Source organism: Lipotes vexillifer, unplaced genomic scaffold (assembly GCF_000442215.2).
Source record: "Lipotes vexillifer unplaced genomic scaffold, Lipotes_vexillifer_v1.1 scaffold862, whole genome shotgun sequence".
Classification (NCBI taxonomy): Eukaryota; Metazoa; Chordata; class Mammalia; order Artiodactyla; family Lipotidae; genus Lipotes; species Lipotes vexillifer.
This window is the reverse complement of record NW_006786873.1, coordinates 322,300-344,740: the sequence shown is the minus strand read 5'-3', so window position 1 is coordinate 344,740 and position 22,441 is coordinate 322,300. Positions and strand designations below refer to the sequence as shown.

General features: G+C 54.1%; 1 protein-coding gene across 1 annotated transcript in view; it reads right to left on the bottom strand.

Annotated features, from left to right (window-relative positions):
* The window catches only part of TNXB (tenascin XB), a 51,370-nt gene that overhangs the window by 26,126 nt on the left and 2,803 nt on the right, over positions 1–22,441 (bottom strand). Inside the window, 10 exon segments of the mRNA XM_007459596.1 lie at positions 3,083–3,388; positions 6,608–6,928; positions 7,319–7,651; positions 9,237–9,542; positions 9,895–10,185; positions 11,822–12,115; positions 13,104–13,472; positions 16,177–16,440; positions 16,624–16,780; positions 21,975–22,090. Coding sequence (XP_007459658.1) covers positions 3,083–3,388; positions 6,608–6,928; positions 7,319–7,651; positions 9,237–9,542; positions 9,895–10,185; positions 11,822–12,115; positions 13,104–13,472; positions 16,177–16,440; positions 16,624–16,780; positions 21,975–22,090 — 2,757 coding nt within the window.

The window sequence follows — 22,441 nt, the reverse complement described above, 5'->3', positions numbered from 1 at the left end:
AAGGATTCTTCAATATATGCAAATCAATCAATGTGATACACCATATTAACAAATTGAAGAATAAAAACCATATGATCATCTCAATAGATGCAGAAAAAGCTTTTGACAAAATTCAACACCCATTTATGATAAAAACTCTCCAGAAAGTGGGCATAGAGGGAACCTACCTCAACATAATAAAGGCCATATATGACAAACCCACAGCAAACATCATTCTCAATGGTGAAAAACTGAAAGCATTTCCTCTAAGATCAGGAACAAGACAAGGATGTCCACTCTCACCACTATTATTCAACATAGTTTTGGAAGTCCTAGCCATAGCAATCAGAGAAGAAAAAGAAAGAAAAGGAAAACACATTGGAAAAGAAGAAGTAAAGCTGTCACTGTTTGCAGATGACATGATACTATACACAGAGAATCCTAAAGATGCCACCAGAGAACTACTAGAGCTAATCAATGAATTTGGTAAAGATGCAGGATACAAAATTAATGCACAGAAATCTCTTGCATTCCTATACACTAATGATGAAAAATCTGAAAGAGAAATTAAGGAAACACTCCCATTTACCACTGCAACAAAAAGAATAAAACACCTAGGAATAAACCTACCTAGGGAGACAAAAGGCCTGTATGCAGAAAACTATAAGACACTGATGAAAGAAATTAAAGATGATACAAACAGATGGAGAGATATACCATGTTATTGGATTGGAAGAATCAATATTGTGAAAATGACTATATTACCAAAGCAATCTACAGATTCAGTGAAATCCCTATCAAATTACCAATGGCATTTTTTACAGAACTAGAACAAAAAATCTTAAAATTTGTATGGTGACACAAAAGACCCCGAATAGCCAAAGCAGTCTTGAGGGAAAAAAGCATAACTGGAGGAATCAGACTCCCTGACTTCAGATGATACTACAAAGCTACAGTAATCAAGACAATATGGTACAATATGGCACAAAAACAGAAATATAGATCAATGGAACAAGATAGAAAGCCCAGAGATAAACTCACACACCTATGGTCAACTAATCTATGGCAAAGGAGGCAAGGATATAAAATGGAGAAAAGACAGTCTCTTCAATAAGTGGTGCTGGGAAAACTGGACAGCTACATATAAAAGAATGAAATTAGAACACTCCCTAACACCATACACAAAAATAAACTTAAAATGGATTAGAGACCTAAATGTAAGACTGAACACTATCAAACTCTTAGAGGAAAACACTCTTTGACATAAATCACAGCAAGACCTTTTTTGATCCACCTCCTAGAGTAATGGAAATAAAAACAAAAATAAACAAATGGGACCTAATGAAACTTAAAAGCTTTTGCAAAGCAAAGAAAACTACAAACAAGACGGAAAGACAACCCTCAGAATGGGAGAAAATATTTGCAAACGAATAAATGGACAAAGGATTAATCTCCAAAATATATAAACAGCTCATGCAGCTCAATATTAAAAAAACAAACAACCCAGTCCAAAAATGGGCAGAAGACCTAAATAGACATTTCTCCAAATAAGACATACAGATGGCCAAGAAGCACATGAAAAGCTGCTCAACATCACTAATTATTAGAGAAATGCAAATCAAAACTACAATGAGGTATCACCTCACACCAGTTAGAATGGCCATCATCAGAAAATCTATAAACAGCAAATGCTGGAAAGGGTGTGGAGAAAAGGGAACCCTCTTGCAGTGTTGGTGGGAATGTAAACTGATACGGCCACTATGGAGAACAGTATGGAGGTTCCTTAAAAAACTAAAAATAGAATTACCATATGACCCAGAAATCCCGCTACTGGGCATATACCCAGTATATGAGAAAACCATAATTCAAAAAGACACATGCAGCCCAATGTTCATTGCAGCACTATTTACAATAGCCAGGGCATGGAAGCAACCTAAATGCCCATCTACAGTCGCATGGATAAAGAAGATGTGGTACATATATACAATAAGAAAGAACGAAATTGGGTGATTTGTGGAGACGTGGATGGACCTATAGTCTGTCATACAGAGTGAAGTAAGTCAGAAAGAGAAAAACAAATATTGTCTATTAACGCATATATGTGGAACCCAGAGAAATGGTGCAGATGAACCAGTTTGCAGGGCAGAAACAGAGACACAGATGTAGAGAACAAATGTATGGACACCAAGGGGGGAAAGTGGTGGGCGGCGCGGGTGATGGTGGTGGGATGAACTGGGAGATTGGGATTGACATGTATACACTAATATGTATAAAATGGATAACTAATAAGAACCTGCTGTATAAAAAGATAAATAAAATTAAATTAAAAAATTAAAAAAAATACTCTTTACACTCATCACTGCTTCTAAATGTGGGCAGGTTATTAAACATGCCACTAAGTCTTGCTATTTAATGAACTAATGATGAAGTTCCTGTATTACTGAATAATAAATTCGAGTTTTAAAATATTTTTGATAATTGGTTAATCAATAGAATTGGTTACTTTGTAATCCTATGCGTTTTACTTTATGGATTTTAAGACATTGCTCTGAAAGGGGTTCACTGGTCTCGCCAGACACCATAGCACAAAAGTGGTGGCAACCTATGCCCAGGAAGCATGAGGGGTGGGAGAGGCTGGGAGCCACGAGCAAGGGCCGCTTCCCTGAGGGAGCGAGATTCTGGCTTGGCCAGAAGGGAACACAGCTCAGGCCAGGGGGCTGAGGGCCCCTGAGAAGAGATTCAAGGGATGTGTGTTCTTTAACCCCAATGAAAAAGGGCAGCAGGGGGAGGTGGTAGCTGGGTCCAAGTCACAGCAGGGTTGTAAAGAGAGGGAAGGAAACAGCTGTGGACAGTCAGAGAGACAGTGTTTGGCTAGACTCAGGTCAGATGGGAGGAAGACAATCCTGCCTGGGGGAGGAGACAGAGTGGAGGTGGAGACTGGAGGGTAGGGAAGGTTCCAGCTCAGGAGAGGAGCCAAGGGCTCAGGTAATAGACTGGGGAGGACCTGCGGGGGCCACTGAGGCAGGACCTGAGAGAGAGGCTAGGGGAGGGGGTGGCCCTGGGTAACAAGGGATGGGAACTACCTTCACCCACGCTCACTCACCCGTCATGGCTACCACAGAGAGGGGGCCCACGCGCTGCCCACCATGTAGCCCATAGAAGTTCATCTTGTATTTGCCTGCAGGCTCCAGGCCGAGGACAGTGGCCTCTCGCTGGTCTGCAGCCACAGGCACCACCTGGGGCTGCCCGTCCCTGTCCTTGTACTGGACCACGAAGGAGTCAAACTGGCCCTCAGGGACTGTCCATGCAAGGCCCACGGAGCTGGGGGTCACATCTGTCACTGTCAGCTCCCCGAGGCGTGGCTCCCTGGGGGACTCGGTGGCTGCGGGAGTCTCTTCTGGTTGTGGAGCTGAGATAGAGATGGTGGGAGGCTGTTAGGAAAAGCCCCTCTTCCCCTTGTGGTAATTATGTGTGTTGTTTTTGTGGTGCCCACCGGGTGGTTCTGATGTAAGACTACACTGATTGGCGACATCTGTCTGGCCAACAACCCTTCACTAAATCCCTGCCAGAATCCGGGGCTGTGCTTGCGGGGAGGGGTGTCAGCCACCACTGAGATCCTGGGAAAGTGGCTGAAGTTCCATCTGTGCATCTCTGGCTCCAAAGACCTCCCATCCAGACCTCCCTGCTGACCCCCAGACTTGTGTTTGCTCAGCATTTTCCTGGGGTGCCTAACTGATGTCTCAAACTCAACAAGTCCAAAACCGAGCTCAGGGGCTGCTGCCACACCTGCTCCCTCCCCAGCTTTCCCACCTCAGCAAAACCACAGCTTCATTCTTGGAGTCATCCCTGAGTCCTCTCTTCCACCCCTCGGCCGGCCTGCGAGGAAATCCTGTCCGCACTACCTTCAGAAGGTGACCCCCTTCCCCCTCCCCAACTCCACCGCCACCATCTCTAAGCACACGTGCTCTTACTGGACTACAGCACAGTCTCCTAAATCCCCTCCCTCCTCCACCCTCATCCCCTTTGCTCTGTTCCCCACTGTTAACACATTAGTCAGAGCCTGTTCCCGCAATGGCTTCCATCTCACTCAGAGAAAAAAACCAGGTCCTTACAATGACCTCCAAGGCCCCACCTGTTTATCTCTCACATCACCCTCCCCATTCCAAAACATTCCTCACTGGTCCACAGACATTCAGGCACCTTCCCTCTGCTCCGGATGCTCTTCCCCAGAGGCCTGCGTGGCTTGTCCTCTCCCTCCTGCAGGTCCTTTTCCCAGGGAGGCCCTTTCCTGCCTACTTCCCGCCCACTCACCATCTCACCTACTGGGCTTTGCTTTTCTCCCCAGCTCTTGTCACTGTCACATACGGTCCCACTGACATATTTGTGCAATTTGGTGCCTGTCTCCCTCTGACAGAATGTGAGCTCTCAGCAGGAGCTTGGCCTTGTTCGCTGCTGTGTCTCCAGCACTGGCACCCAATGGGTGCTCCACTAATGTTTGTTAAATTAATGAATGGTCTGCAGGTCTGGAAAAGGCCAAGCTCAGGACCCCATTGCCCCAGAACGAGCTGAGTCTTGGAAGCCCTGCTCATTAGTGACCAGCCTAGAAGGTGGTCCCAAGAGGCAACTGGCAGAGGGGTAGCTGGGTGAGTGGGGTTCCCAAGAGCTTGTTTCTCTGGCTCCTGTGGGAGGACAAGACTAGGCTCTGTACTGATAAAACCTGCTTTAAAAACAGGCTGGGGGCTTCCCTGGTTGCGCAGTGGTTGAGAGTCCGCCTGCCGATGCAGGGGACACGGGTTCATGCCCCGGTCCGGGAGGATCCCACATGCCGCGGAGCGGCTGGGCCTGTGAGCCATGGCCACTGGGCCTGCGCGTCTGGAGCCTGTGCTCCGCTACGGGAGAGGCCACAACAGTGAGAGGCCCGGGTGAAGAAAAAAAAAAAAAAAAAAAACAGGCTGGCATGGGACTTCCCTGGTGGTCCAGTGGTTAGGGCTCCATGCTTCCACTGTAGGGGGCACAGGTTCAATCCCTGGCTGGGGAACTAAGATCCCACCAGCCGTGTGGTGTGGCCAGGCTGGAGATGAGGCCTCAGGAGGACAGAAATAAGTCTGAGTGGGGAGGGCAGGGATGCAGGCAGCTGAAGGTGGGCCGGAACAACCATCACGTACTGAGCTTCTCCCAGGTACAGGTGCCAGGCCACGCGTTGTGTTTCATTTCATTCGCCTTCTAGCTCTGCTGGTTCCCTTAGCATCCATTTCCTGCGTCTCTGTACTTCTTTCCATGAGAGAGAGAAACTGTCCCTCACCATCAAGCCTTATCATTGGTGGTTTGGCTTAACTGGGAAAGGCGGAATGATAACTACCCATGAGTACCGCAGGCCCTATGCTGCATTTGGCAGAACCCTTTCCCAAGTTAGCCACGTTTCTAAAGCTGCATGCTGGTTCTTCTCCTAGCAACGGTTCACCCTGCGCTGTGTGCCAGGGACCGGCCCTGGGTCAGCTCAGCGGGCTCCAGCTGCCTATCACCTTCCTGCTGGGATGATGAGCGCCATCGCACAGCTAAGAACTGAGAAGCCAGGAATGGAACTCAGTTTCTCCGATTCCAAGATTCAGTTTTCCTCTACTGCACCGCCTCAGTCAGTGCATGACACTGTCCATCCTTATCCAGGGACCAGTGTGGCTGCCCTGGACAGACGGACGGACTGAGGGTGACTCCACGAGAAACTTCAGCCACATTTTCTGGGCCTGGCATGAGCCTCCATCCTGCTACTTCAGGCCTGCAGGACAGTAAGTACCTCAGGGAGGATTTCCCCTCTCCCTACTCTCTGTGCTGACTAAAGAAAGAAAAGAAATCGGGAGTGGAAGCTTCTGGAAACTAAGCCAACCAAGGCCCTTTGAGAAGTACAGAAACCGTGCTCTGGAAACCTGTTTCTCTGCTTTTTAAAATCTTCCCCTTTATATTAAAAGTTGCTTTTGAAAAAGCTGTGTCTTTGTTTCAGTGAAAAAAGGGGAAAAGACATGCCCCTTGCTGGGGCCAAGCTGGGCAGATTAGCAGGAGGGTCCCAGAGGCCTGTCTGTGATCTGGCCCCTCACGCTGGGGCTCTGGAGAGTAGGTGCCCAGGCTGGTCCTCTGTGGTGGCTGAGTGGCCCTGTACCCGGGTGGAAGGGACATTCTTCCTTGCTATAACCACTCACTGGATGAGCAGTAAAGAAAGTTTCCAGCTGCCCTGGTGCAGAGGGCAATGTCTCATGCACATTCTGAATATCTAAGCTGAACCAGCCAAAGGGGACAGAGCAGACCCCAGCATAAGGACAAATGTAGTAACCATAGCAGCAAACATTGCCAGAATGTTTACTTGGTGCCAGACCCTTTCTTAGGTCTGTTAACTCATTTAATCTCACAATGGTTCTGTGAGGTAGGTGTTACTATCCCCATTTTACAGCTGAGGAAACAGGCACAGAAAGTTTAAGACTTGCTCAAAGTTGTGCAGCTGGTTGTAGCCCAGTCCCCTGTGAACTGTTCTTTCTAGGTCTTCCCCAGGCAGGTGGGGAAGGCAAGGGAGGGCAATGCCACAGGGAGGCTGGGGGCCACTGGTGGGAGGAAAACAAACAAGGCCCCCGGCCTCACTCACCGGTCACGCCCACGGTGGACACGGGGCCCACACGCCGCCCCCCGTGCAGGCCGTACAGGTGCATCTTGTACTTGCGCCCGGGCTCCAGGCCCCCAGCGGTCACCTCACTCTCCTCGCCCCCGACACGCACCACCTGGGGCCCGTCCCTGCCCTTGTACTGGATGGTGAAGGAGTCGAAGTGGCCCTGGGGGACGGTCCAGGAGAGGCTCAGCGAGTCCGGGGAGGATCCTGTCACCGTCAGCTCCCCCAGGAGGGGCTCCTCGGGGGCCTCCGAGGCCTCTGTGCTGGGTGCTGTGGGGCCGGGGGTGTCTTCCTCTGCAGCTGAGAAGGAGAGACGCAGAGAGGGTGAGGCAGGGTCCCCGGTGATGTCCTTGGGTCTCCTACCAAGCCTTGGCCCCGGCTCCGGGCCCTGAGGTCAGTTCAGAGAAGCCCGTCCTTGGGGCTGGGTGGTTCTGCTCAGCTGACATCTCATAAACATGCCTGGAGCCTCCGGGGTCAGCTGTGGGGGACCAGGGCAGCCACCAGCACGGCTCACAGAGACCCTTTCCTGCCCAGGGGGACACACTGGTCCTCAGGGAGCCTGGAGGAGGCACACAGGGCACCATGGCTCAGCCTCGAGTAGACGGGCCTCCTGCACCCCACTCACCCATCACCTGAGAGAGGGTGATCCTCCCACGAGGTCCCACCCTGGGGCTTCCACCATCCACTCACTTGTCACCCCGATGACAGAGACGGGGCCCACGCGCTGGCTGTCATGGAAGCCGTACAGGTTCATCTTGTACTTGTGGTCTGGCTCCAGGCCCGAGATGGTGACCCCGTCCTGGTGCCCTGGCACCCGCATCACCTTGGGCTGCCCATCCCTGTCTCTGTACTGGACGGTGAAAGAGTCGAAGTGGCCCTGGGGGACGGTCCAGGAGAGGCTCAGCGAGTCCGGGGAGGATCCTATCACCGTCAGCTCCCCCAGGAGGGGCTCCTCGGGGGGCTCTGGTGCCTCTGTGCTGGGCTCTGTGGGGCTGGGGGTCTCGTCCACGCCTTCCTGCGGGGCTGAGAGAGGAGATTAGACTTTACAGGTGATGTGCTTTGTGGTGATGTTAATTGTGACAATAAAGTACATTTGGCAAATATACTCTTCAAGCTGTCAGCTTAGGGGTTCCTATAGCCTTTGTATTAGCCATCAGTAACTCATCAAAGGAGACAGGGCTGAGACAGCCCCTAAACCTCGTCAGTGCTGGACGACTGCACTGTGGGGATAGGGGGCTGCCTCTCACGTCTGAGAAAGGAGACGAGATGGGAAGAGAGGGAACTCTGAGGGATGCTTCTCTGCTGTGTTCATGGACAGTGCTGACCACAGGAGGGTGTAGTAAGGCTTCTTCCCACTGTGTTCCTCCCTTTCAGCTCCACTGATCAGGACAGGAAATGGGATGTGCTCCGCTAAGGCTTCCCAGGGCAACCCTGCCCCTCCCTCCACTTCAGACAAGAGAGGGAGTGGGGCGTGGCCGGGGGAGATGTTGCAGATGGCGCTGGGGGCTGTGGAGGGCCGTGCTCTTCCCTGGCCTGGGCTAGAGTCACAGCCCCGAGGCATCTGCCCACGGTCTGCAGCAGCTAGGTCTTTGCTGAGGCTCCATGGGGCGGGGAGACTGGCACAGGGAAGCCAGCCCTTCTGTGACCCACTCCACAGTCCACGGGGGACTGCTAAGGAGACAGGAGATTGAGGAGGCAGCAGGCAAGAATGATAACCCAGGCAAGGATGGGGAAGGTGGGGAGGTGAGGAGAGAAAAAGGATACTGGGAAGCGAGAGGGTCAGGGAGAAATAGTAGCTCACTCTTCAACAGCAGTTTTGATGTGCCAGGCACTGTTCTAGGTGCCATGTATATATTAACTCATTTAATTCTAACAACTCTGTGAAGCTGTTACTATTATCATCCCCATTTAACAGATGAGAAAGCTGAGGCCCAAAGAGGTTCAGTAACTTGCACAAGATCCCTGAGCTAGGATTCAAATCCAGGCAGTTGGCTCTAGAGCCCACGCTCCCAACCGCAATGATACACAGCCATGGAGATGGTGCTGGATGGGGGAGGCTGGGCCCATGGAGGAATGCAGGGCAGGGGGACTGAAAGTGAGCCCTTTGCCCTGCTCCAAGCTGGCTGGGAGTCAGGGCATCAGGGGGCTGGGAGGAGGCTGGCGAAACGTGGAGCTCATGTCCCTTGGATTTGCCAGCTCTGAACAGAGCAGCTATGGCGGGAGGGTGTGGGCAGCAGGCAACAGAAGCTCAGAAATGACCACAACCTGAGCCAGGGGAAGAAGGCCAGCAAAGACCGAGGGGGAAGAACACAGTGGTTGAGGACATCCACAGGGAGGACAGCCCGGGGTGAAGGGGTGATTCCCAGTGCTCAGAATGTGGGAAATGGGGGCTGTTCTTGGAGATGGAGAAGCAGGGCCAAGAAAGTTTGGTCAGGGGCTGGTGGCTGGATGCAAAGTCCTGGGATGTCGGGAAGTAGACTGTGGAGGTTTTGGCAGAACTGGAGCCGAGAAAGAGAAGGTGGAGGGAAGTGTGAAGGATCCCGGGTCAGGTCCTGCTCACAGGGCTGGGGGTTGGCCAGGGAGGGAGCCCCATGCAGCCCTGACTCACCTGTGGTGGCCACCACGGACACAGGCCCCACGCGCTGCCTGCCATGAAGCCCGTAGAGGTTCATCTTATACTTCCGGTCGGACTCCAGGCCGGGGATGGTGACCTCATTCTCATGCCCCCTGATGGGCACTGCCTGGGCCCGCCCCTGCGCATCCTTGTACTGGACCATGAAGGAGTCAAAAGAGCCCTGGGCCACCGTCCAGGACAGGCACAGGGAGTCTGGGGCACTGCCAGTCACTGTCAGCTCCCCCAGCAGGGGCTGCTCAGGGGACTCTGGGTGGCGGGGCTCCTCTCTCTTCTCTGGGGCTGTAAATAAGAGGATCCAGGCAGGGCTGAGCTGGCAGAACCCCAGGATTGGGGCCTGGGGTTTGGACAGGTTGTCACACCTGTGGGAGTCTCTATGCAATTAGCACGAGTGATGAACTCTGAGAAATCTGGCACAAGCAGGGTATGACACACCTTCTGGGCCTTGGGGAGCAGCTGAACAGGATGAAAGGGTCCCAGCAGTGCAGGGGAGGCTGGCTGGCCCTGAGCCCAAAAGCAGGACCAGGATTCGGAGTCAGCCATCTCGCTGGGAGGCCCCAGCTGGTTCCTGGCTGGGGGAAGCATGCAGGAGACTGGGAGGGATCACATGGGGGCTTAGGTGGCCGCTACTCACCAGTGGTGCCATCGGCCGTGAGGGGGCCGTGCCGCTTCTTGTCGGCAATCCCAAACAGAGTGAATCTGTACTTGTGGTCAGGGTCCAGTGGGGAGACAATGACCGAGCGCTCGGGAGCTTCCACGGGCACCACCTGGGGCCGTCCATCCCTGTCCCTGTACTGGACCACGAAGGAGTCAAACTGGCCCTCAGGGACAGTCCAGGAGAGGTGCAGCGAATCTGGGGTGGGATCTGTCACCCACAGCTTTCCCAGGCGGGGTAGAGTCACTGAGCTGGGATCCGTCTGAGGCACTAGAAAGAGCAGGTAGAGAGAAGGGAGGGACACAAGTCAAAGGATAAGAAGGAACCTATCTCCCACCTGGGGATGCTGTGTGACGTTGTGCAGGCCGTTCACTACACAAAAGGTGCATGGTGGAGGGAACATTGAGGGGCTGAAATCCAGCCAATGCTCTGCTTGCCAAGCTGTGTACCCTGGCAAAGGGCTATGCCCACCTGGAAGAAGGGGTGCTTTCTTTGATGGGGCACAAAAGCACTGTATGGACTAGTGTGGCCCTGACTCATTCTGCAGCCTGGAAAGGGCTTCAGAGAGAAGGGAGCCCAGCCAGCCCCTTCCACATCTCCACGGCCAGGGAAGTCTTCTAGGACAGCCTCTACTGTTTCCAGGCCTAACAACTAGCTGCTTTCTTCTCCAAGAGAGGGAAGCTTGGTCCTTGGCGCGTTCTTACGTGGGAGAGCCCCCCACACCTGCGCTCTGGGCCCCACTTCCTCCTTTCCTACCCTCACTCCCTCGGCTGTGCCGTGAGCATTTACACAAGCTCCTCCACTCAGCTGCATCGCCCTCCAGCCTCCACCCTCCCTCTCTGCTCTCTAGCCCCAGCCCAAATTCCAGAAGGAGATGTCTACACTGCTTGTAGTCATGTGCTCACCTACACCACCCTCCCAACCCAGCTCCACCCTCCACCAGCCGCTCTCACCAGGGTGAGTGGTGACCTCGCCATTGCTAAGTTCTGTGGACACTCTGTAGCCTTGAATCACTCTTACGGAATCTGACACGTCTGACCGCGCCCTTCATTCTGGCATCCCTCTCTCCAATTCACCCTGCAGGCACCCATTCCTCTGCTCTTGCCCTGAGTGTTAGCCATCTCCAGGGTTCCAGTGGTCATGTCTCTTCTCCCTGCCCCCCTGGCTTCTGCCTCTTGGGACACCCACACCCCCTCTTCAGGCCTTTCCTCTGCTCTCCAGGCCCATGAGGGCAGCGGGATGACCCTATGGCCCCATCACTTTCTGCTTGAGTGACCTTGCCCTCTCTGCGCCTCAGTTCTCCTCATCTGTGAAATGAGCGTGCCTCACAGGGCTGCTTATGAGGATTAAGTGCGATGATACACTTAGAACATCTTGAACACATTAGACACTTAACGAATGCTCGAAAGATGTTCAACTAAGTGTCCCCCGCTGCACTGCTCCTCACATCCGTTGCCCCTTGCCTCACGGAAGAAGACTGCCTTCTTCAGCTATCCTATGCGGCAGCCTCAGTGTTATTTGTAAGATAAATATTGAATTATGTCACTCTCTCACGTAAAGCCCTTTGGCGGCCGCCTAGGGTCCTCAGATGAGGTCCAAGTGACTCAGTTGGACACATGAGATCAGTGAGATCAGTGCCCTCAGCTGCCAGGTGCCCTGCCCCTCGCCCAGAGGAAAGAGGCTTTGATTCTCTTACAGGGCCACACTCTCTCCTGCCTCACTCTCCCTCTGTTTGCTCTACCCTCCTCAACCTCCCTACCTGACCACCACAATTTTCCCTTGAGGATTCACCTCTGGCACCACCTTCTCCAGGGAGCCTTCCTGGACTTGCCGAAGCACTGGGCAGACCCCCTTCAGGACTGTGCAGAGGGCAGAGGCAGGGGTGTGTGTGACCCCTTTCACTTACAGATCTTGGCTTCAGCCACCAGGGGGCCATGCCTCTTCTTGCCCATGAGTCCGTACAGGACGAATTTGTACTTGCGGCCGACGTCCAGGTTGGAGATGAGGGCTGAGCGCTGGGGTCCCTCTACAAGCACCACCTGGGGCCTGTCCCTGTCTTTGTATTGGATCACGAAGGAGTCAAACTCGCCCTCAGGGACCGTCCAGTGCAGAAGCAGGGAGTTGGAAGTCATGTCCGTCACCGTCAGCTTGCCCAGGCGTGGCAGGGCCAAGGGCTGCCCAGCCTTCTCCCCATCCCTGTCTGGGGTGTGGGGCAAAGCAAAGCACGTGGGCTCAAGCACTGCCTTGTCCCCAGTCTCCTTCCCTCTCCTCTGCCCACTGGCTCACTCCATCCTGGACAGCTCCCTTCCTGGAAGCCTCCATTCCCCGCCCTCTGTTCTCTGGGACCAGCCTTTCTAAGAAGGTGGGCATTTCTCCCCAGTCTCTGCTCTGGAGTGAAAGCTTTGGCTCTGCCCTTGCGATAACTGCCTCCCCACTCACAAAGGTCCCAGTCCCTCTGCACACCAAGGTCTCTGGGGGAGCTTCAGGTCCCCTGTGGTTTTCCCTGAGAGTTCAGAACCTTTGCCATTGCTGTTTCAGGGCAGGCTGAAGACGCCTCGGTCCACCTGAACTCCTCTCTCCCTTACCGCCCTCTCCCCAGTGGTGAGCTTGATCTGGAGTTGCAGGGAGAGCTGGCTAATGGGACCACGGGGTGCTGTCCACTGCAGGCTGGGCTCGCAGGGTGAGGGGCAGCGCCACTGTCCTAGCCTGTCCAGGGAGGGGATGGCAGGGGCTTGGGAGAAGGGAAAGGGAGGAGAGGGCTGAGGGTCAGGATCCTCAGGGCCACAGGCCTCCCCACACCCACCCTGAGAGACATAGTGGGCGGGCTGGGGCAGAGGAGTAACCAGGAAGTGGGGGCAGGGCAATTCTGCACAAAGAAAGCCGTAAGCGGAGGGCCAGGGGGCCAACAGCCTCTCTCCTTGAATCCTCCTCCCATCCTTTGACTTCTGACCTCTCATCTACTTTGCCTGGAGTACTCCCCTCCCCGGCCCACCCTACCACTGTACTAAGACCCCCTCCATCCCTCTTGCCTCTGAACCCTCAACTCCTTTTCTCTCCTTGTTTCTCCTACCACCCTGACCCAAACACCAGTCCTGCCCTTCAATCTCCACCCCACCTCTGAAATTCTAATGGCCCAGCCCCTCCCCCCAACCTCAGGACATCGGTCTTCAGCAGAATCCAGGATGTACCCATAATGCCTTGGTAGATGAGAGGGGCAGAGGGCTCGCCCCCGGGGGGCACCCCACGAAGTGACAGCTCATAGGGGGATCCAGGAGGGGGTGAGGGCACCAGAGCCTGACGGACATCCCCTGGCAGTAGTTCCTCATGTGCCCCAGGCCCTTCGGGCACCCGTAGGCGCAGCTGGAAGTGGGCAAAGGTGTCAGGCTGGGCGGTCCAGGCCACGCAGAGGTGCCCTGTCTTGTCTCTGCCCAGCACCCTCAACTCTGCCAGCTCCTGGGGTCGCTGCTGCAGGACAGGGGCCTGAGCCCCTTGAGTCGTTGAAGGGCCTGAGGGAAGAGGCTCATCAGTGGCCCCCAGGAGGTCTGAGGGGGAGGACCCTGGGAAGAAGCAGGGGGAGAAAAACAGGAGGGTGGAGTATGAGAGTCAGAAAGGAAACCCTGGCCCCCAGGCTCTGCCCTCTAGCCTCTAAGAGCCTACAGACCCTCCCTTTTCTGTTCCTGGATCACCCCCTGGGTCACCTCACCGTCCCAAAGGTGCACCACAGTCCTGCACAGACAGGCCCGCAGGTAATAAATAAAAGAAAGAAAGTCTGCCATCCCTCGTCCCACAAGGCTCCTGTGACCTCCAGCCCCGACAGACCACCACGGCCCTCCCCACAGGAACCCCTTCCCCACTGGGTGGTGGTCGTGACTTCCAATAGTGCTGCAGTGACAAGCCTGGAAGAAAGGAGGAGACGGTGGTGTTAGGGGAGGAGGGTACAGAGAGAGTGGGTAGTGAGAAGAGAGGGAAGAGGGGATGGGGGGATGGACATCCAGCTCAGGTGGCATCTGGGCCCTGTGGGGGAAGAAGAGGTCCAGAACCCTCCCCACGACAGCCACAGAGCACCCCTTCCCCGAGCCAGGACGTCGTTCCTGTGGGAGAGACAAGTGTGAAGTGAGCCAAGAGGTTGGAAAGGCAGCTCAACAAGCAGTGGTTTCACCTCTCACACACACATGCTGCCTGATGGCTTCAAGGCCACCTCCAAGCAACTCCGATGTGTCCCTTTGAGGTTGGGGCCAAATTGTGGAAAATAGTAACCATGACCACAGTCTTCAGCCACTCTCACCACAGTGAGTCAGAGTGGGGAACCACTGGTTTCTCTCCCTACCCGACCCAAACTGCTCCAGACACTGCCCCTCCCACCAAATGCCCCTTCTGTTGCCTAGAACAGGATTCCTGGCAGAAGTGTCCTAGGAACCCAAGTGAAAATCAGACAGTCCCAAAGAACAGGTCTCCTTGACCTTGGGTATCCACCAGGACCCTGAGGGTGGAGGTGGCGTCTAGGGACACGAGAAAGTGCGCTTTGTTGGGGGGTTCTCTTGGAGCCTGGACCAGGTAGGGCTTGAAGACAGAGCGTGCGGTGGGGTGGCAGCCCGAGCAATGAGGCAGCGGGAGGAACTCATGGATGCCGACTCCAGTGGCAGGTGAGACTGGGCAGGAGATGGGTGGTCCCGCGGCCTCACCCACACTACCTGTGGTTGTGATGAAGGCGTAGGACTTGGAGGTCTGCCCTGCCCGCACCCCGTGGACCTCCACGTGGTAGGTGGTGCTGGGCTTGAGATCTGGCAGGCTGACGGTGCGCGTGGTGCCCGGCACGGTCAGCTCCCCGCCGGGGCCCTCTGCGGGCGGCTGGGGCCGCCAGCGCAGCACCACGCGCTCGAAGTGGCCGCGGAGCCCGTCAAGGGACACGAGTAGTGCGCCGTCGGCGGAACTGCCCAGCACCTCGGGCTTGGGGTGGCGGGGCGCAGCCACCCGGTCGACGCCTTCGGGCGAGAGGCCGTAGGTGCCCTGGTTGGAGTCCCGCTTCCAGGTGCCCGAGTCGGGGCTGGAGGTGGGGTGGGGGCGACGGGCCGGGGGTGCGGGGGAGGTGGTGGGGATGGCCGCCGCCAGGCGACGCCGCTGCAAGTATTCGTGGATGTGGCGCGCCACCGACGTGTAGGTCTGGTTGGCCCGCAGTGGGTAGCCGTGAGCCCGCAGGTGGCGCTCCAGGTCCTGCGCGGTGCCGCGGAAGCGGCCCATCTCGGCCGTCAGGTTGCCCCACGCCCGCCGAGGGGGCTGGGGTAGGCTCGGCCCGGGCCGAGACTCCGCCTCCCCCTCCTCCGCCGGCCGCGAGTGCCGAGGGGGCACTGGTGGGCGCGGGGGCCGCGGGGCCGGGACCGGCCGGGGCCGGGGCCTGGGGGACGGGGCTGGGGCGTGCGCCTCCGCCTCCGGGTGACTGTAGTGGCCTGGTGCTGCCGGGGCGGAAAAAGGGGGAGGGGGAGAGCCGGTCAGTGGCAGCCCCCCACCAATCCCTGCACTCCTCCCCGTGGCAGCTCCTCCCACCGTCCCTCCCACCGGAGCCAGAGGCCTCCTCCTGTGCCCCAGCCCCACCTGGAAAGAGAATCGAGAGAAAGGAGTTAGTGTCCCAGGATTCTCTCACCCCTTGCCCTCCAAGCCCGCCACTGTTGGTGCCCTAGAGAGAAGAAACCAGCGGGTGGGGCCCTGTGTCTGAAGGAGAGAAAAGGGGCGTGGGAGGAGAGACTGCGAGCTACAGCGAGGTGGGCGTCCCTCTGTCACAGGAAAAGAAAAGAAAGATCCAGGCATCTGTTAAGAGACCTTGAGGGTTAGTGGAAAATTACTGCTGAGACCTAAGTCCCCCAATCCCCAATCCTAAAGTCAACAGGAGTGCTGATCTCTAATCTGCCCAATTCCAATCTCTCCAAGATCTGACCACTGACTGAGCTCAAGGGCTGTCCCTGTGTCCAAGTTTGGATCAGAACCTCCCCCATCTGGGTGGGTCGGACAGCATCTCCTATTTACTGCTTCTGTCCATGAGGCAGCTCCTCCCAAACTCCAGCCCACAGCCTTCCTACACTACTCCAAGCGCCTGAGAACTCCATCTCCGCAGAGCCCTTGATGCACAGCAAGGCCCCCCAGCAGGTGCTTTGGGACTGCCACACACCCTGTCAAGTGCGTTCAGAGCAGCCCGTGAGCCAGACATGTGGACTCCCTAGGAAGTGGCTCCTATGCTCAGAAACTTCCCTAACCCTCGGCCAGCCATACCTGTGTTGGCCCTGACAGAAGCCGGGTAGCTTACTGCCCGGCCCCGCTCGGCAGTGACGGTCACCACGTATTCTACGCCTGGCATGAGGCCGGTCAGCAGCGTCCCGTCTGCCTCAGAGGGCACTTCTAGCCGCACCCTCTGGTTGCCGGCACTGACGTAGGACACCACGAACTGGTCCACCTCGGCCTGGGGGCGCAGCCAGTTGAGCTCCAGCGTGGTTGGCGTCACAGCCACCACTCGGAGGTCCTGGGGGCCATCGATCACTAGCCAGGTCAGAGGGAGGAAGGATCAGGTGGGAGTCTGGATCTGTGGTCACCAGCTTTCCTTCTATGAGCCTTGCCCCCAGCCAATCCCTCCCCTCTGCCCTCTTGGAGGGCATATTCCCAGCCACCCCTCTCAAGTCCAGATCTCCACCCAGGACCCCACCCCACAGCCCCAGCTCTCACTGGTGGTGATGGTCTTGGAGGCAGGAGGGCCCCAGCTAGTCCCTCGAAGGGCACGGACAGTGACCTGGTACTCCTGACCGGGGGCCAGTCCTCTCTGGTCATAGGCTGAGGCAGAGCTGGGCACCCGTGCTGTGAATGGGGGGCTCGGCCCCTCTGTCTGCAAGAGAGAAAGCACCAGGTGGATCAGGGCTGCCACTCTCACCCCTGCCACTCAAGCCCCCTTATCCCTTCTTTCTCCAGTTCCAGGCAGGGTCAACATGGGACTGTGTAGAACTTGGCCCAATACAGCTGGGGCGCGTGGGTGGTATCAGCAAACACAGCTAGAACACCTACTCCATGCCACGTACTGTTCAAGGTGATTTATAGATATGAACTCACTTAATCTGCTTAAGAATCTGATGAGGTAGGTCGTATTACTCCCAACGGGCAGATGAGGAAACTGAGGTACAAAAGGATTAAGTGGCTTGCCCAAGGTCGCCAACACCAAGAAAGTGGCAGGGATTTAAACCCAGGCAGTGTGACCTCAGAGTCCCCTCTCATGGGCACTACCTTTTTAGCCTGTTCATCGGCTGTCTGCCAGAATTCTGACACATGCCAGGACTCCTCTTCTAGCTTTCCCCCCGGCAACCCTGACTCCCTGGGCTCGAGGAGGCTTCTCCTAAGCGCGTTCCTGTCATAACAGATGAAGTCGATGAGGGATGCCACTTCAAGTCTCACCTCCTCCTTCAAGCAGCTGCCCCAGCCTGAGCCTCCCCACAGACACCTGGCCCTGTGACCCACGTCACGACATCTCCTTTCAGGTACTTTTCTTGTATCCTCAGCAGGGTTGTAGGCCCCTCCAAAACAAGGCCCACCTGCTCCAAGTTCCACAGATATGTTCCCTGATTTTGTGCCTGGCATCATTTGGGCTGGAGACATAAAGATAAAGGATATGATCCCTGTCCTCAGATAGCTCATGCCCTAGTAGCTAAATGTGTGGCCACGTCTTAAGTTTTATTAGATCTCTGTGTGTAGCACAAATCTCTGTGTGTAGCACATGCCTTTAAGAAAACAACCTTCCTTCAAGTATTCATGTAAAGTATTAGGATTATGTGTGGTGACCCCATAGAAAATCTGCCAGCCCCTGCTCTAGGCAGGGTCTCCTGGAGTGCAAGCCACTGGGAAAACAGGAGGAATGGACATTTGTGAGTAGTCTAACAGCCCAGCATTTCGCTGGGCTGTCTATCTAGGACAGCTAATAAAGACGTTCTGTTCTGTTTAGCTATGTTGGCCGTTATGGGGACACCTCCGTTCAGCCAAGTAGGATTGGAAATTTCAAAAGGTACTCTCCTAAACCAAGAGAATTGTGGGGAAATCAGCATAGTAAATACCAAAGTATAAAACCAGATGAGAGTCCACGTAGAGACTTCTGGGTTGAGGATGAAGTAAAGCTTTGTCAGAGTTTTCTTGGCTGAAAAGCTTTCCTGGGCACACAGGATCCCCATCCCTCCCCTACTCACTCTGCCCTAGGATACCCCATCCTGGGAGGCCTTGGACTGGTCTCAACTCAAGACCCGTGTGCTTCTCCTCCTTCCCAGAACTTATTCTCTGTCTCCTTATTCCCCCACCACACACACACACACACACACACACACACACACACACACACACACACGAATACACACACACGAATACACATACACACACGAACACACACACGAATACACACACACGAATACGAACACACACACACGAATACACACACACAAATACACACACGAATACACACACAAATACACACACACGAATACACACACGAATACACACACACGAATACGAACACACACACGAACACACACACACGAACACACACACATACACACACACGAATACACACACAAATGCACACACACGAACACACACGAACACACACACACACGAATACACACAAATACACACACACGAATACACACACACACGAACACACACACGAATACACACACACGAACACACACACACACGAACACACACACACGAATACACACACACACATGCACGTGCACACTTTTACTCCCTGATGCTGTCTGGTCCTTTCTGCAAGAGAAGCCCAGCCCCAGAGTTCTCCTTCTCCCTTCAGACCACCTACATGAACATTTTAAACGCTCTGTAGTCCCTCCTGAGACCCATTTGGGAACAGTCCCCTGAAAAGTCCCACTGTCAGTCTAAGCCACATCTCTCAGCACCATCTGTCTGGTCTGATGCAGGCTCTCTAGCCAGATGCTAGCAGCTGGTTCTGCCCCTTGGTGAGAGTTTTGGCTGCTTCACTGATGTCCTTGGCAAGATTCTAACTCTCTTCTCGATATCAACCTCATGGCCCCAGGTGGGCGACTCCACTTTTGCTGGTCCCTGGAGCTTACCTCATCCTCACCCTGCTTTTCAGACCAGACCAAACAAACTTTTCTCAGGCTGCAAGGACCTGTGTCCCAATGAAAACGTGGCTTAGCCCCAGTTTCCAGGCTGCAGAATACACCCAGACAGGGAATACTTGAACGTCTTTCTGTTTGGGGGTTCACCTCCCTCAGTTTCTTCATGCTTTCTCTCACATTCATAGAAGACCTTGCCTTTTGCAAAATAGCAACATTTCTTAAGTTAGTGGTCCTTGGGCTTGGGGTGCACCAGAATCACCTGGAGGGCTTGTTACAACACAGGTTACTGGGTTCTGCCCCCTAGAGCTTCTGACTCAGTAGATCTGGGGGTGGAGTCTGACAATTAGCATGTCTAGTGCTCCAGGTGATGCTAATGCTGTAGGTCCAGGGAACACACTTTGAGAACCACTGAGTCAGAGGAACAATGCCACATATGCAGGGAAAGGAGGAATGTTCCTCTTCTGTGTTCTGAAAATCATTCCAATAACTAGGCGTGTCCCTTAGCCAGGGATAGTAGAGTTTGGGCTTTGAGAGAGAAGTGGTTCTAGAAAAGGGGAGGGGATAAGGTAGAGAGAGGCTTCTAGGAAGATGGCAGTGGCCAGAGGACAGCCAGCTACTGAATGTACTCTGTGCCAACAGAAATGGATAGGGAGTGCTGGCCAAGGCAAGAGGCACAATCCTAGGGGCCAGCCACAAAAAGCATAGAAAGCATAGTCAGAGGGCCAGTAGCACAGGCTGATGTGGAGTCCAAGGGAGAAGTCTGGGGACCAATCTTACGGGAGCATTTTCCACACCCAGGCTCAGAGAGAACCCAGAATGTGACAGAGACCCATACCCAGAGCAAAGCAGATGAGCTAAGAGCATGGCCAAGCTGGACCCAGGCCAGCTCAACACCAGCCTGGCCCCACGGAGAGGGAGAAAGCCTAGGGCTGCAGCGGGGAGGCTGCACCCCTTGAGAACACCAAGGATAAGTTCATATTTACTAAGAGCGGGAGATGATGCTACCCTGTAAGCTCCTTCTATCTCAAGTGTTTATTTTACTTCTTCTTTCCCTGAAGCTCCTTAGAAAAGTTCTGTTTAAAAGTCCTACCCTCTCAAGATTAAAACTATGCAAATAATATACACACAGAAGAGAGTGGGAGAAACACTTTACAATGTGAACAGTGCTTGTTTTAGTGTGAAACAGCCAACGATTGTTTTTTTTCTCTAGCTGCCAAATTCTTGTCTTGTGATTACATTATTTTTATAACTGAAAATATTTTTTTTTTTTAAACAGAAGAAAAATCCAAGCTCTCTTGGTTGTGCAGCAAAGTAGGGATTTCTGCCTCTGCTCCTACCAGGGGGTAAGGAGAGACAGAACACGGCAGGGCTCTGGGCTTGAGGGGATAATAAGAAGACTTAGAATGACTAGGCCAGTTGGGGTGGGGGTGACAGCCAGCACCTCCGAGCTGTCCCTTCTGTCCTAGAGGCTTCCTAGGTTTAGGCCCTGGGACTTATTTATTTTTCCAGAGTCCTGACTGGGTAGAGATGAGAACGACATGGCCTACCCACCAATGGCATTTGTGGGATGATGCAGGAAGACATTTGGACAGTAGAAATGTCAGATGATTTGAAACTAGGAGACCAAACACATCATAAAGGCCCAATCTGCATAAGGGAAATCGCTAATGAGAGGCCACAGTCTTTGTCCTTAGGGTGTCCCCAAATATTTTAAGAGTGAGTTGGAAGGAGACAGAGAAAGGAGGTTTTGCAATGCACCGATGACACGGAGGTAGGGGAACCAGCTCACGGACTCAAATAATTGCAACAGCCTAGACAGGTTGGCCCAAAGCAAAAATGAAACACTGAAGAGAGCCAAATGCAAAGGCTTAAATTTAGGCTTAAAAAAAGAGTATGGGGCTTCCCTGGTGGCGCAGTGGTTGAGAGTCTGCCTGCCGATGCAGGGGACACGGGTTCGTGCCCCGGTCCGGGAAGATCCCACATGCCACGGAGCGGCTGGGCCCGTGAGCCATGGCCGCTGAGCCTGCGCGTCCGGAGCCTGTGCTCCGTCCGCAATGGGAGACGCAACAACAGTGAGAGGCCCGCGTACCGCAAAAAAAAAAAAAAAAAAAAAAAAAAAGAGTATGTAGTTGAATGTCTTCTTTTTTCCTTTCTTTTCTTCCTTCCTTCTTTCTTTTTTCCTTGTTTATATTTTTTAAAGTTTCTACACTGAGCCTATATGACTTTTATTGTTAAAAGTTACTTAAAAAAATCAAATGTGATCAAAATAACTGACAGTTTCTCAGTTATGAACTGACCACAAGTTCATATATGTCAACTCTGAGAAAAGTGCCAGGGTAGCCAGAGTGAGCTGGGGGAACCACTGGGGTCCTCTTTGCTCCCACATTTTGATGGGGTGGGGCACATGCAAAAAGCAGGAGGTATTAGAGGAGGAAAACCAAAAAGTGAAGGATTCAGAGAACAAAGCATTAAGAAAAGGGGAGAAGAAACCAGTGGATTTGGCCTGGAGGGAATGAAGGGTGACGTGATGGTTGATGCCTCCAAATACTTGAAAGCCTATGGTGTAAGACACAGGGAAAGCAAAAATCACGTTCTGACGGCTGGCGAAGGCCCAGCTAGGGCCAATGGATGGATGTTAGAATGGGGCAGATTTGCATCCAGCAATAACAAAAAGAACTGACTACAGTGATGAACAAAACTGGAGTCGGCAGCCTCAGGAAGTCTGAGCTCAAGGTCACCAGAGATGTTCCAGCAGCAGTGGGCCAATGCTGCAAAGGCTTCTGCACCGGGTGTGGGGCAGGATGAGCGGGCCTTTAGAACAGCTTCGGGAATCAGCCAGCTGGATGCAAGCACTGGTTACCTGGGATTCCTGCTTGAGGTGAGCAGGAGGGAGCCCCCTCCCCTCAGTCCTGCCCACTCAGCCCCCTCTTGGAGCTTGGCTCTCACCGTGGGGATGAACTGAATTTCATAGGCATCCACATTGCCAGGAGCCCGGGTCCACTCTGTCCGAACCATCGTCTCCTCCAGGAGGTGCATCCTCAGGCCCTCAACGGCTGGCACCTCTGTCCAGGAGAATAGGATATGAGAAGCTGCTTAGCCCAAGGCACCCCAACCTCCACCATCACAGGCCCCTCCTACTCAGGGCCGCTCTGAGAGATCCACCCAAGCTCTGACTCCTCTCTGGGGGTGGGGCAAAGCCGGCAGCAGCCTGAACAGACCTTGGGTCTCCTTTACTGCCCTCCATCTCCAGGAACACAAAATCTCCCTAAAAGCAACGAAAGGGGCCCCCAATCTGCTCATCAGAGATCTGAAGGCAGGTCCCACCTGCAGGCGTGCCCCCACGGTTCTGCAGCCCCTGGTGGACAGTGGCTCCCTGGCTCCTCTGACTGCCCCGCCCCCCACCCCAATATATG